This window comes from Erythranthe guttata, chromosome 8 (assembly GCF_056151865.1).
Source record: "Erythranthe guttata isolate IM_541 chromosome 8, IM_541, whole genome shotgun sequence".
Taxonomy (NCBI): Eukaryota; Viridiplantae; Streptophyta; class Magnoliopsida; order Lamiales; family Phrymaceae; genus Erythranthe; species Erythranthe guttata.
The window spans coordinates 23,128,357-23,143,784 of record NC_142540.1 but is presented as its reverse complement, the minus strand read 5'-3'; the positions used below and the strand labels follow the sequence as shown (position 1 = coordinate 23,143,784).

General features: G+C 36.2%; 1 protein-coding gene and 1 pseudogene across 1 annotated transcript; both read left to right on the top strand.

Annotated features, from left to right (window-relative positions):
* The first annotated feature begins 454 nt into the window (after nt 1-454).
* LOC148768866 (uncharacterized) lies at nt 455-1,156 on the top strand. The gene is made up of 2 exons (XM_088821365.1): nt 455-811; nt 926-1,156. The coding sequence occupies exons 1-2, from the start codon at nt 455-457 to the stop codon at nt 1,154-1,156; spliced, it is 588 nt and encodes a 195-aa protein (XP_088677491.1).
* A 93-nt stretch (nt 1,157-1,249) lies between these two features.
* LOC148768865 (uncharacterized) lies at nt 1,250-7,984 on the top strand (annotated as a pseudogene).
* The last annotated feature ends 7,444 nt before the right edge of the window (nt 7,985-15,428 follow it).

The window sequence follows — 15,428 nt, the reverse complement described above, 5'->3', positions numbered from 1 at the left end:
ATTCTTTGATCTGTTTGAACCTAAATCATTTCAGCATGCTATTGAAATGACTAGAAAACAGGAAGCTACCTTGGAGGCTGTTTCTAGAAGAGCCAAGGGTGGAATAAAACAGATAGTGCCATACCAGAATCAACAGAGGAGACTGCAAACAATCTCTGATCCACATCAGAACCAGTTAACTAAAGCCCACTATACTCCACATGCTCTAATGCCACCAAGAAAATTACTGACTAGGGAGGAAATGAAGACCAGAAGAATGAAGGGTTTATGCTTTAAATGTGATGATCCGTACAGTAAAAATCACAAATGCAAGTTCAATCAAATATACATGATTATGACTGATGAAGAGGAGGAGACTCATCTTCTCACGATAGCTAGAGAAGAGAGTTCAGAGAAATAGGCGATTAGTTGTGACGGGGAGGTTTCTTTGAATGCTATTGAAGGAAACAGTGGTATGAAGACCATCAAAGTTGTTGGTGAGGTTGAAGGGGGGCCCCTTAACATTCTCATTGATACACGAAGCACCCACAGTTTCATCAGTGAAGCCTTGGCTATTCAGCTCAACTGTCATATTGATGACACCAATCCTATGACAGTGACTATGGCCAATGGCACCAAGACTATTAGCAGAAAAATTGTTAATGGGCTGATTTGGACGATGCAATGGGAGCCATTCACCTTTCCCTTAAGGTTGCTGACCCTCAAAGGATTTCATATTGTTCTGGGGTGTGATTGGCTATGGGAAAACATCCCTGTGAAGTTTGATTACAAAAGGAGGTTTGTGAAACTCAAGAAAGGAGATCAGAAAGTGGTAATTACTGCCATATAAGAGAATGGAGATGGCAACTTGTTGGCAGTATATTCTGAAATGAACAGAGAAGGGGTTGGTTCATCTGATATTAGTGGTCAATTTTGCACCATTCAGACCAACAGTGAGATTGTTCAAGTGCCAGAGAGGATCCAAAGGTTATTGAGAGAATATGGTGAGTTGTTTGCTGAGCCACAAGGGTTGCCACCAGTAAGAGGGGTTGAGCATCAGATCATTCTCAAACCTGATGCCATACCTAAACAACTATATCCTTACAGATATTCACACTCTGCCAAGGATGAGATGGAGAAAATTGTTGAAGAACTGTTAAGAGGTGGGATTATTTGACATAGTCAAAGCCCTTTTGCATCTCCTGTTTTACTGGTGAAGAAGAAAGACAGTTCCTGGAGAATGTGTGTAGATTATAGGTATTTGAACACCATGACAGTCAAGCATGATTATCCTATACCAATCATTGATGAACTTCTAGATGAGCTTTATGGGGCTAAGTGGTTTTCAAAAATAGACCTAGGGTCTGGCTATTTTCAGATTAGAATGAAAGATGAGGATGTGTACAAAACAGCTTTCAAAACCCATCATGGTCACTTTGATTTTATGGTGATGCCATTTGGGCTCTGTAATGCCCCTGCCACATTTCAATCCCTCATGAATCAGGTATTTGCAAGACATTTGAGGAAGTTTCTGTTAGTATTCTTTGATGATATATTGGTGTACAGTTCTAGTTTGGAAGAGTATATCGAACACTTAGACACCACTCTGACAATCCTAAAGGATCATCAGCTCTATGCTAAAGAATCCAAGTGCCAATTTGGGCAAACTAGCATAGAATACTTGGGCCACATTATCAGTGCACATGGAGTATCCACTGATCCAAGTAAAGTTCAGACCATGCTGAAATGGCCTAAACCAACTACTGTCAAAGGGCTCAGGAGTTTCCTAGGTCTGACAGGATACTACATGAAACTCATCAAGGGGTATGGGACTCTGAGCAAACCTCTTACTAATATGTTAAAAAAGGGAAATTTTAAATGGACCCAAGGGTCTGAGCTAGCCTTTGCACAACTCAAGGAAGTTATGGCAACTTCTCCAGTCCTTGCTTTGCCTGACTTCACCAAACCATTTTTGGTAGAAACTGATGCCAGTTCTACTGGTTTGGGGGCAGTATTGATGCAAGACTCTCGGCCTATTGCATTTCTGAGCAAGGCTTTAAATTCCATTCATTAATCATTATCTATTTATGAAAGGGAATTTATGGATGTTCTCCTTGCTATTCAGAAGTGGAAACACTACTTACAAGGCCACCATTTTATAATCAGAACAGACCAGCAAAGTATTAAATACATTGTGGAACAGGAATTAACTACTGCCCTTCAACAAGGTGGATTGCTAAACTTATTGGGCTAGACTATGAGATACAGTACAAGAAAGGGGTGGAGAACAAAGTGGCTGATGCATTATCTAGGCAAGAACATCACTCAGCAAGTGTTAGTGCCATTTCTACAGTGCAACCAAGTGGTTACTGGAAATTTTGGAGAGCTATAAAAAGGATAATGAGGTTAGCAAGATAATTGCAGCTAAAGCCATTGATGAAACAGCTTATGGGGATCATGGGGTGGTACAAGGTGTACTGAGGTTCAAGGGGAAGATTTATGTTGGCACACACACAACCCTTAGAACTAAATTATTGGAATTTTTCCATAGTTCAACAGTGGGAGGGCACTCTGGAATGTTGGGAACTTACCAGAGGTTGAAGGGTATTTTTTACTGGCCTGGAATGAAGGCAAATGTTATAGAATGGGTGCAGAATTGTGATGTTTGTCACAGAGCCAAGCATGAGAATACTCCATATCCAGGGTTGTTGGAACCTTTGGAAATTCCTACAGGAGCTTGGACTCATGTCTCTATGGATTTCATCGAGGGTCTACCTAAATCTGAGCGTAAAAATGTTATTTTGGTGGTTATTGATAGGTTTACCAAGTATGCACATTTTTTGCCATTATCTCACCCTTTTTGTGTAGCTACTGTGGCTAAACTATTTTTAAATTGCATGGGCAACCAGTGAGCTTATACACAGACAGAGATAAGGTCTTTACTAGCAATTTTTTGGTGGAGTTATTTAAATTGTTAGGAACTCAACTGACTATGAGCTCAGCATATCACCCTCAAAGTGATGGACATACAGAGAGGTTAAATCATGTTTGGAGAACTATCTCAGATGCTATACGCACCCTCACATATGGATGAAGTGGATCTCTTTGACTGAGTACTGGTATAATACCAACTATCATACCAGTATCAAGATGTCACCTTTCCAAGCATTGTATGGGTACTTCCCTAATCACCTATCCCTAAGTCCCTACTTAGACATCATCAACCCTGAGGTTTCAACTATGGTGCAACAAAGGATTGATGCGTGGGGGTTAATTAAGAAGAACCTCACCCAAGCCCAAGCCCGAATGAAGTGGTACACAGACAAACACAGAATTGAAAGATCTTTTGAAGTTGGAGAAGAGGTCTACCTTAAACTACAACCATTCAGACAGAGTTCAGTTGTTTCTAGAGCAAACCAAAAATTAGCAAACAAGTACTACGGGCCCTATCCCATCATTGCTAAAATTGGAAAGATGGCCTACAAACTATTGTTACATGAAGGCACGAAGATCCATAACGTCTTCCATGTTTCCTTCCTGAAGCGAACAGTGAAACCCAATGCAATAGCTGCAAAACTTCCACCCGCATCCATGGATGAGACACTGGAGTCTACGGTTTCTGAACCTACTCAGGATTCTTGGGGGCAAGAATCGTTTCAAGGGGGGGGGGGGGGGGGGGGGGGGGTAATGTTATATCCTGGGGTGCAAAGAAACAGCGTGGGCCAAGGATTCGAGTGAAAGAGAAGAAGATGAATGGGATTGAGGGAGATTGGGGGCGGAAGAAGAAGAGAAACCCTAGAAACGATAAAAGAGGAGTCTTGTTGCAATCAGGAAAGGAAGAATTGATTGGAGGACGAAACGATGTCATTTCGGCTGAAGATATGGGAACGGGCTTAATGGCAAATGACTGGATCTAGCAGCCCGTTTATGTTGCATTTTTATTGGGCTCATCTTTTTTTTTAAGCCCAGTAGTTATTATGTTTGTTTTGTTTTAGTTTTTTGCTGAGAATATTTTTGTTGGGCTAGGGTAAAATATTCCCTTAACATAGAAGGGGTATTTATACTACTTTGGGATGGAATGCAGGCAAACAAATTTTCACTAATTCTTTCCTCTTCTACTTTCTTCTTCCCCAAGTCTTTCTACTCGTATCTTATTTCTTCAGTTACAGATCAATTACAAATATTATTACGAAATTACATTAAGCAAGTATTAATAAACCCTTGGATCCTGAAAATATCCTTTTTTTTCGGTCATTTCCTCTCTTATTACAACTCATTTTCCATATATGAAAACGTTACTCTCTCTCTCTCTCTCTCCAGTCTCCACAGACATAGAACACCGAGAAAGCAAAAAAAGAAGAAAAAAAATGAGTCCTGCACACACCTATACACACACACACACACACAGAGACCAGCTCATCTTCCTCATTTCCCCCAAATATAAAAACCCTAATTTCCCTATCTCCTTCCCTTCCCCACCAAATGCCTCATCCCTAACCACCATTGCTGCAGCTTCACAAATGTCTCTCTCTCTCCTCCACCTCCACCGCCATGTCTCCGCCGCTGAGGACGAAGTCCGATCACTGCTGAAGTCCGACCCTCGGCGTAATGTCGTCTCTCCAAGTAATTGATCTCTCCGGCAATCAATTCCACGGCCCCATTCCTGGTCGATTGACTGATCTTTTGGCGCTGCATTTCCTCAATTTGTCGACCAATAATTTCCCTGGAGGATTTCCGACTGGAATTTGCAATTTACAGAAGTTGAAAGTGTTCGATTTGCATTCAAATCAGCTGCAGGGTGGGCTGTGAAAAAACTGATTCCTGAACTGAGAAATGTGGAATACTTGGATTGAGCAGAAATAACTTCTTCGGGTCCATGGATTTGAGTGTGGAGAATGTGTCTAGTTTGGCTAATACATAAACTTGAGTGGTAATAATTTAGGGGGCGGTTTTTGGGGTAGTTATGCAATGAGGTTGTTTCGAGACTTGAGGGTTTTGGATTTGGGCTATAATGGAATCGCCGGTGAGCTTCCGGAGTTTGAGCAGTTGCCAAATCTTACATGGCTCGGAAGTAATCAGCTTTTCGGGTCTTTACCGGTCGGAATCTTGCAGGAGGCTGTCCCATTGGTCGAGTTGGATCTCAGTGTCAATGGGTTTTCACGTGAGGCGTCGATTTTAATTTTATTCTGTTTTTGCTTTTATGTTCGATCGGTTGATTGTGTTTAGGCTATGGGTACAAATTTTAAGAACTCGTGGACCTTTGTGATTTGTTTTCAGTCTTGTGTTTTACATGAATATCGGGTGTTATATTTGGACAACATTAACTAACTCGTGATTTTTCGATCATTTATAAGGAGACACGTGTCAATTACCGATTTATTCTTTATAAATATGCAATCGCGTGCAATTTAATTTATCTGCTTTTGTTTTTTCGAGATGAATAGAATCCGTTTATTGTAATATTAATGCTACTTGAGAAGGATAAGAAACCTTCTTTGTTTCTGTTAGGGGTTCTTGATTTAGTTGCTACTTGTTTGATCTCTAAGTTCATCTTGTTGTTTATGGACTTATTAATCATACATAAATATTAGGTTAAAGAAATGAGTAAAGAACTACTTCTTTTGTGGCAAAAATGTTTTCCTGGAACATGATGATGATCGCAGCTATTACGTAAAGTACCAATACAGTTCATCATTACTTGTTCCATCTTTGTGATAATCTTTCAAATTAAACTATACTGGAATCCGTGTTTGCCTATGTGTCAATGTGCCGCCACTGGTGACACTATTACGTGTTCAACATAGTAAGTTATGTTCAGCATGTAGTTTGTTATGTCGCTGATGACGTGGAACTTGGTATCTGATTTATTTTTCTTTAAATAGTTTTGAGCAAGAATGTAAGCAAAATCAGCATGCTTGGCATTTCCCTTTCCATTTGACCAATTTTCTTTTGTCACGTGGATAGTGTAGGGATACCAATAGTTTTGAGCAAGAAAGTAATAAAAAATTCCGACTTTATTGAAGTGAATAACGTAATTGCTTTTTGTCAGATAAAGTATGTATATCAAAGTAAATATGACCGGGATTTCATGGGATTCTCGACTTAGAAACCTGATTGAGAAACATTAGATCTTTAACAATGGTGTACATTTATGCATTGTACCTTAGGTCTACAGTTTAATAGAGGAATTCACATAATTGTATTGTTTTTGAGTTGTGATCCTGAATGCTATATAACTTCTTCACTTCAATGACATAGCAGATTTGAGTTGTGATCTTCAACAATGCCATTTGAAATTATGTCAAAGAATTCACATAATTGTATGCATCTTTAAATTATACTAGTTCAATTTTGTCCATTTTCTGTGATTATTTTGTGTCAACCTTTTCGTTGGAAAAAAATTCTTAAGTATCCCATTTGCATTTTCAGGTTTCATTCCAAAAATCAACTCAACAACATTGGCGACTCTCAACCTCTCATCAAACTCGATCTCAGGCTCACTGCCTCCATCATTGGGAAATTGTCAGGTTGTTGATCTGAGCAGAAATCATATATCCGATGACATATCTGTTCTGCAAAATTGGAATGGCAATCTGGAGATTTTAGATTTGAGCTCCAATGGTTTGACCGGATGCATTCCCAATTTGACACAGTTCCACAGATTGACTTTTAGCAGCATTAGAAACAATTCCTTAGGTGAGGAATTGCCTTCGGAATTTGGCTCCTACCCAAAGCTCAACATGATTGATTTGAGCTCCAACAAATTCGATGGTCCAATCCCTTATAGCTTCTTCACTTCAATGAAAATAACACATTTGAACTTATCAGGCAATCATTTATTGGAACCAATTCCTCTCGACGGATCTCATTTTAGCGAGCTATTGGTTCTACCTTCTATTCCACCTATGGAGTCTTTAGATCTCTGTCCAATAATATCTTGACAGGTGGATTACCTTCCGATATAGGTAACTGGGGTAGGCTTAAGCTGCTAAATCTTGCAAAAAAATAATATTTCCTGAATTCTCCCGAGCTAATTAAGGAAACTCACTGTTCTAGAGATTCTTGATTTATCCCACAACAATTTCAGCGGTCAAATTCCTGATAAACTGCCGTCGAGTTTGAAGTTCTTGGACATGTCCTACAATAATTTATCAGGAAAAAATTCCAGAAAACTTGAAAAGATTCCCGGATTCTTTGTTCACATCTGGAAACAACGAACTCGAACACCGTCATTCTTCCTCTTCTAATGTTCCGAGCCACGCACATCAAAAAGGCTCTAAATCCAACATCAGAATAGCAATTATTGTTGCATCTGTCGGAGCTGCTGTAATCATTGCCGTAGTTCTCCTAGCATACCGTAGGCCCCGTTTCCAAGATTTCCACGGCCCAACAGCTGGCGGTGGGGACCACGCTAAAGTAGGAAGATTCACCCGCCCTTTGCTTTTCAACTTCCGCAGCACCACCAACTTCTCTAAGCTTTTCCAGCGACCATTTACTGACTTCAAATTCAAGATCTTTGTCCGGGCAAATGGAGTCCAATACCGAAATTGTTGAGCATTGCAGCGCATGTGAGTCTCAGTCAACAAGATCCGACAACTTCCGGGAGGAAATCCTATCCAGGCTCTCCGATAGGTTCCTCGCCCCGTTTCATCGACTCTATAGAACAGGCTGTTTGCTTTAGACGTGTACTCACCGGATAGATTGGCTCGAGTTATTCTTGGATGCATCGATTACATTCACAGCTAAGGAGCTGTCTTGAGCTCCTGCAGAGGTACTGGGCAGAAGTAGCCATGGGACTTCGTATAAAGCTACTCTAGGTAACGGGCATATGCTGACTGTGAAGTGGCTGAGGGTCGGATTGGTCAAGAACAAGAAAGATTTCGCAAAGGAAGTTAAAAAGATTGGATCTTTTAGGCATCAGAATAGAATATAGCAAGTACTCTTACGCGCTTATTATTGGGGACCGAGAGAGCAAGAAAGAGAAAGGCTTGTTTTAGCGGACTAAATTTCTCAGTATCTATTTATTATGATAAATTGTGTATTTTTATATCCTTACGCCTCGTTTGGTTGGTAAGATAAATTATGATTATTTAAATGAGGGAGGTGCTAAATGTCGTCTCAAATTGTATTGGTACCGTTTCGACATCAAATGGAAATTTGTTGGTAATTTAGGATTTTTCAGAACAATTTCCAGATTATTTGGGGATTTTTTCCATTTGATTAATTGTTTTTTTTTTTTTTTTTGTTGAAAAGATGTATTGTGGTCAACTGGATTAAACTATGGGGGAGTTTCAGTGGTGAAAGGTGTAGGTATATCTAGAACTGAAACTAGTGTTGTTTGGTTTATACTGCATACTGCATACCGAAGTTAAACTGAAACTGCCTACAAATATCGAAAAAATGGAATAATTAAAGGGGCTATTTGTCAAAAACCCCTTGTACAATTTCTTCATAGGGATGGGACCAATTTTAAACCAAAATATCTCAAAAATCTCCCACCATTTCAATTTTAATTTTCTTTTAATTCATTTTTCTTCAGAATATTTTTTTAATTTCGATTAAAAAAATGGTTTTTATTTTATTTTTGATTTTTTTATAAGAAAATTTTGATTTTCTTTTTAAACAAGTTTACTTTCGATTTTTTTTTTTACTTCTTTTTTTTAAATTTATTTTTTTATCAAAAAATAGTTTTTAACAAATTGAAATTCAGTTAAACCTATCAAAAACCACTATGGTATTCCGTAACGAAAAATCACTACAAACTTATCGAAAATAACTATTTAATTAACAAAAACCACTATTTAATTAACAAAAACCATTATATAATTAACGAAAACTGACAAAAATCCACTATAAACTTATTGAAAATCACTATGTAATTAATAAAAACCAGTATATAATTAACGAAAATCGCTATATAATTAATGAAAACCAATACGAAAAATCCACTATAAAATTATCAAAAACCACTATATAATTATAGTACGCCATTGCAAAAATCCAAATATATCAAAATCCACTATGTAAATAACGTAACCCACTAAGAAAATTCAATACAAAGTAGCAAACTATAAATTCTAACAAGCCGACTATGAAACAACCATCTTCCCTCCCGTGAACGAGCCTACTCAATGTAATCTTCTTCTTCTTATTGTTACATTTCTCAAGCATCATCCACCTAGTCATCTCCTCCACGCTGACTCCACCTGCTCAAGAAACAAAACACACTATTCAATGAAAATCAAAATTTATCAAAATAATATTTAAGAATTCCACTCTAAATAAACCACTTTTGACTTATAAAAACAATAAGTTTGGGGTCGGGATTTCCATCACTTCAAATATAGACGAAGAAAGAGTTCCTACAAAACTTTAAAATTATAATTACTTTTATATACTTCATATAGTTGACTGATTCTATTGACGACCACTTTATTTTTCCTTTTTAATAAAAATTCAAAAAGAAAAGAAAACAAATATTACATAAATATTTCCCACCGAGGAAAATGCAACAAAACTTTGCGGGGTTTTAATAGAATTCAGAATGCATTTTTTATTTTATAATTACACGCCAATTGTATGAGATTACCTCAGATGAAGGTATTTGTTGGCTTCAGATCTGAAAAAAAACATATCTGACGGGGCAATAAACACAAGATGGTGACGCGGCGGTGGTGGATTAAACAGAAACAGAAACGAGGTGCGGAGGAAAAGTTTGTGAGTGGCGGCGGTTCGTTGCTGAATAATTCCTCAGATCTCGCGTACGTCTTCGTTGCTAGCGGCGGAGGCAACAAAGGCGGTGGTGGAGACGGATCAGTAACACTTGGCGGTGGCGGCGAAGATTTGTTTTATTGGAGGCAGAGATGAGTAATTAGGGTTTTGAGAGATATGGCATAGAATAATGGTTGGGGTTGTGAAACGTGAAGTTAAAATAAAATATGGAAGAAGAAAAAAACGTGGATAGGGGTAGAATAGGTGGTTCAAATGGAATGGGTCTATTACTAAAAGGGATTTTGTTTTTGGATTTATCCAAAATGAGGGGGTTTTCCCTAATAATCCCATAATTAAAATGACGGAAATCCCATGTTAAAACAGTCATATCCAGACTTTTAGATCCACATACATTGCTGCTAGAGTTAGATACTAAATAAAACAATCCACAAAGCATTTTTCGGTCAAACTAAGAGCAACTCCAACAAGGTAATGGAAACCTATAATTTACATAGTTTACACAATTTCAATCAAAAATCACATCTCCAACAACAAAATACAAAAACTTAGAATATGTAAAAATGTAACTTTGGTTTCTCAAATTTGGAAAACCAAAGTTAATTTTTAACTAATTGTGTAAACATTTAAAATAATAAAATAATCAAACTAAATCCATTCAACCACAAAATATGGTAGTTCAACTCCAAGTAATTTTTTTAATTAATTAAATTATTCTAATTTGAAATTATATCACAAAAATATTTATATATAATACTTCTTGATTAATAATATTAAAATATTAGTTATTATTATTATTTTTAATAAATTTTTAAATGATTTTTACAATATAGTTGTTGGACTATGGTCCTTGAAATAATTTTTTTTTGAAATTAATTAAAAAATAAGTTTTGCAAAATAATAAAATATAATAATTGTGTAAAATATAAACAATGTTGTTGGAGTGTGATGTTAAAAGTGGTGTTGCATAACACTGTTGATATGCTAAATTATAGATATAGACAACCGTTTTTAAACGAGCTGTTGGAGATGGCCTAACAAGGGAATTAAAATTGACAGACAGAAAACATAACAAGCACCAATTATCCGCTCCCATCTTTTTTGGCTTGTTTGGCTTTTTTGGCTTCTTGGAGTTTCTTGTACCATGGCCAATTGTTGTTCTTTTCCCATTCCAAGTGAAATTTAGGTTCGTACTGAGCTGCCTGCCCGTTGATGAACGGCTCTCCTGCAATATATGACAATAATAGACACTAACATGCACTATGATCTAGTCTTTTGTATCACAAAATAATAAATGTTGCTAGAGGTTAACTTCAAAAAAGCAAAGAATAAATAGCTCCAATTGTAAACTTTGTACAGATAAATCACGAGACTCCATACCTCCATAATCTTTGCGTTCAGCATCCACGTACGAATCAGGAAGCACCCACTTGACCCTGGGCAGTACTGCATCACAAGTTGTGAAATCTAGTTAGTTAAAAATCAAAAACAAAATATTAAAAATTCAGTATTCGCAGTTGGCAAATTATCATCAATATTTAGCTCAATTGCACAATTCAGTCAATTTTTGCCCAAACTTAAAATCGGTAGAATTCCATTAAAATCGCGGATGTTAACTATTTTAAGGACTTAAATCCCGATCCTAAAGGATTTTAACAGCAATTTGACAAGGTGGAGGGGGTTAGAATTTTAGGATGCAAATCCTGATTTTAACTGCCATGATTAAAATACAAATAACATCCGAGCACTAAATAAACAACTCAATTACCTTTTAACTTGTAAGAAAGATCTTCCGAAACACATGCTCCAAATGCGTAGTAGTACTTAGTAGACACAGAATATATCTTCATCCTTGCTTCTTCCTCACTGCAGATTTAATATTATGTTAGGATCACCAGATGAAGATTGATAATACAGAAAAAGTCTATAACTCCCTTGTTAGTACAACATGAAAACAACCCTCTCCATTATTCCATATCTATTACCAAACTTAAAAAAATATCAGATTATGGCTTCTTTTTTTTCATAGAGATTATGAGCTTCAGTTGACAAACAAGAATGAGCTTTCTCACACAAAATTAACTTTTCTTCAACTAATTACTGATTTAGACAATTGTAATACAATTGACAACAAGTTCCATAGTTAATATTCATTACAAGCATTAAAAAAAAAGTGCAGTGATTTCCAAATAGGCGCTTATGTCTTTTGTAGCACAAGTTGAAAAACTTTATAACTAAGAAGCACATCATCCAAACGAATGAAAGCATACATTTCCAAAATAGCATATTGTTCGTTTTTTTATTCCAGACCAACGCTAATAGTCATGAATTAGTTGTAAAAGGAAATTGCAATCAATAAAATTATTATATTTTTTCGTACATAAGAATTTAAATACGCAGAAAAAATATAATCCCAGATCGTCAGATCCACAAAAACATATATATTCATGATATAGACACGACACTAAAAACATTATCTTAGTAAATCACAAGAAACAAAAATTATAATTGATTTTTAGAAAAGAAAATTGTACTTGTACATCTATCTCATAATTAACACTAGCAACAAAAATAAGTTATTGGAATCTAAAATTCAAACCTCCCAACCACCATAGCTAATGTTTTGATATAGCTATCTATGAGAGCGTCCCTATCCGGATCATCAACGGGTTGCTCCATCACAACCAGCCAATGCTGGAAATCGCAGCCTGCGACTATCTGGTTCCTGCTGCTCGAGTTCCAATCATTGAAAGATGACGGGTTTTCAGTCGAGAAGCACCTGGTGGATAGCGGCGGTGGAGGATGGCGGCGGACGTAGTAGGACGCGGCGGTGGTGGTGTAGCGAGATAGAAGAGCGCCGAGAAGCTTACGAGCCATGGGGGGAAAATAATGGAATGTTAGGGTTTGGCAGGGGTTTTCTTTTGGGGTTATTTTACATACCCCTAGCCACCAAATAAACTATAAATTAGGGATAAACCCAAGCCCAAATCATCCTTTGACATACCCCTGGAGATGCGAAAGTACTATACTACCCTTATATGCAATTTTCGGCCAAACTGTATTCAGCATTTATGGTCCTGCATTTATCATTTTCGCTGATTTATTTATTATTATTTTCCTTTTTTTTTTTTTAAATTATAAACATGTTTGTTAAATATATATATATAATTATTTTTTTATTTTTTTAATTTTTTAATTTTTTAATTTTTTTTTAAATTAAAAAAAAATTAATTTTTTATTTTTTTTATTTTTTTAATTTCCAAAACTGAAAATAACTACATGTAACTATAGTACCTATAGTAATTCATAGTTATGTTCGTTTTTTTTCCCATATTTTTAGTCGATCAATTGTATACACACACGAATATTGGCTTAATTATACAAAATAAATTCATAAAACCCCAATAAAAATTTACAAATTTCAATATTTTTATTATAAATCACATATTTTTGAAATATATTGTATTTTTTTAACAATTTAATTAAAATGTTTCCGTTCCGGCCGCGACGCAGCCGCGACGTTGCAACGGAACTGGAACGGCAGTGTCCGCGACAATGCATTGTTCTGTTCCGGCGAACCATGGTCGGAACGGCGCTGGAGCATGTGATTTGTGAGTATTCTGTTAGTTAGCTATTAGAGTACCTTAGCTTTGTCCCGAAGTTTATTCCTTATCTAGTAATTTGCAGCAATTTCAATTCCAGATCTGAACTTTCTCGTCCAACTTTATTATCTTATAATATTATTTCTGCATCCATTATCATATTCATAACAATAATCATTTGGATCTTTGTCTGATAGTCTAATTCTTTCATCCTGTCGACGAAAAGATCTGAGTTTTTTTTCCTGAAAATTACATATTAGGCATTTTATGGTAAAGGTGAAAACAGTTTAATTCCGTTGCTTTTGATTCAAAATTTGTGCAATTTTAGAATAATTTTCTTTGTTATGGATGTAATTTTGTATGATTGGTTGATTTTTCCCTTTCGTCCATAATTTTTAGGTGTCTCGAAGATTCCGCCATCATTTACCAGAATTATTCTGAGGAATTGAAGTATTCACTACTTAATAGTTTATTCCAAGATGTTGAGTCAGGTCTAGCAAATAAATCTTCCATATTGTCTCTTCATTGTTTCTAATGTAATTGGTAATTTGGTAGTAGTTAGAAATCTCACCCCAAGTAAACAGAATGCATTTCACACGAGTTTGTACTTGCAGCCCATTTGTAAGAGATGTACTCTGAAATATGCAGAACTTGAAATGACAAATGATGATTTTGAATAGGTAACATTTGTATGAATGAAAAACAGAGGTAACTTATGTTATTTTGCAATGTATAAACTATTGCTGGGAGATTCTAATTTTTAAATATGCGTTTCTAGTCTAATTTTATAATTTATTGAAAGCTTCAATGAAGTTTAATATTCAGATCATCAAGTATTGTAGAGCTTCTTCAAGGAACAAGTTTAATTGCTTAGGTGGTACATCTTCCATCACATATGTTACAAACCTAAAAAAATAAAAAAATAAAAAGATTTTGTAACAAGAAGTTTAGCATAGGCAACCATAAGGCTACGTTGGGATTGAGGTATTTGAAATGAACTCAATTGGTTAGGATTAGAAATGACTCCAAGTGGGAATGAATTTGAAATCCCCCACAATTGTTCAAAAACATCTAAAAATGAGACCTATGGATTTGATTAAGGTTTGTTTAGCAGCAATTCGTTTTAAATTAAGTTTACAAGATTTTTGCAGTGGGAAAATGTTGAATAAACATTGTCCTTTTCTTGGTTAATGATCTGTGTAACCCGACTAATTCAGCTTTTATATCAAGTTCAACCTGCGATGATTACTAACTTGATCTCATTTTCAAATGTGATTTACATGGATTCAATAGTCTGATATGGCATTACCTTTTTTTAATTTTTGGACTCGTACAATATTGCTAACGAGCAAATTTGCAGTAACATTCTGAATCTTTTTTTATGTTTTTTTGCTGTACAAATGCCACATTGTTTTCGCTTTTATAATGTTATTGTTCTTTTGACCATGGAAGTTGTATGAAATGGCATGATTATATGGTTATTTCAGTTAATATTTACTTGTATGATTTCCTAGGTTTGCAACAGTTGTTCTTGGTCCATGCCTGACTTGTTAAGTTCTATACTTTTGTTGCCTTGTTATACCCTAGTAATTTCTTTCAGAGCATGATGGACAGTTTGTTTTATGAAGGATATCAAATTATTTGCTATATAAAAAGGGTCTCATCTAATCAAAGTTAGACCCTACTTAACTCGAGTCAGCATGAATGCCAGTCTGATGTATAAGATTGCTTGTTGTTAGTGTTTACATAGCTGATGCCATGGCAAATTTGGTTAATCTTGGGGTTTATTTATGTGAACTGCAGTCTAGTGTTCTGGGACAAGAGAATCTCACAGGATGTCAATGGAGATGCTTTGGGCGAGGTATCCAATGTTTATTTGACTAACTTAACCTCCCTCAATAATTACCTTACATACCGACCATCACTTATTTAAATTCAGGAGTTCAAGGGGTATGTTTTCAAGATCATGGGAGGATGTGACAAACAAGGTTCCCCAGTGAAGCAGGGTGTCTTGACCCCTGGCCGTGTGAGACTCTTGCTCCACTGAGGTGTGTGTAACTTTTTCTGCATGCCCTTTAACATAGTTGAAATCACTCCCTACTCCCTACTCCTCTTTGA

Coding starts and splice junctions, on each gene's coding strand:
- LOC148768866 (XM_088821365.1), top strand. CDS start 455: ATGAAGACCATCAAAGTTGTTGGTGAGGTTGAAGGGGGGCCCCTTAAC. Junction 812..925: donor AGAAAGGAGATCAGAAAGTG/GTAATTACTGCC, acceptor TGCACCATTCAG/ACCAACAGTGAGATTGTTCA.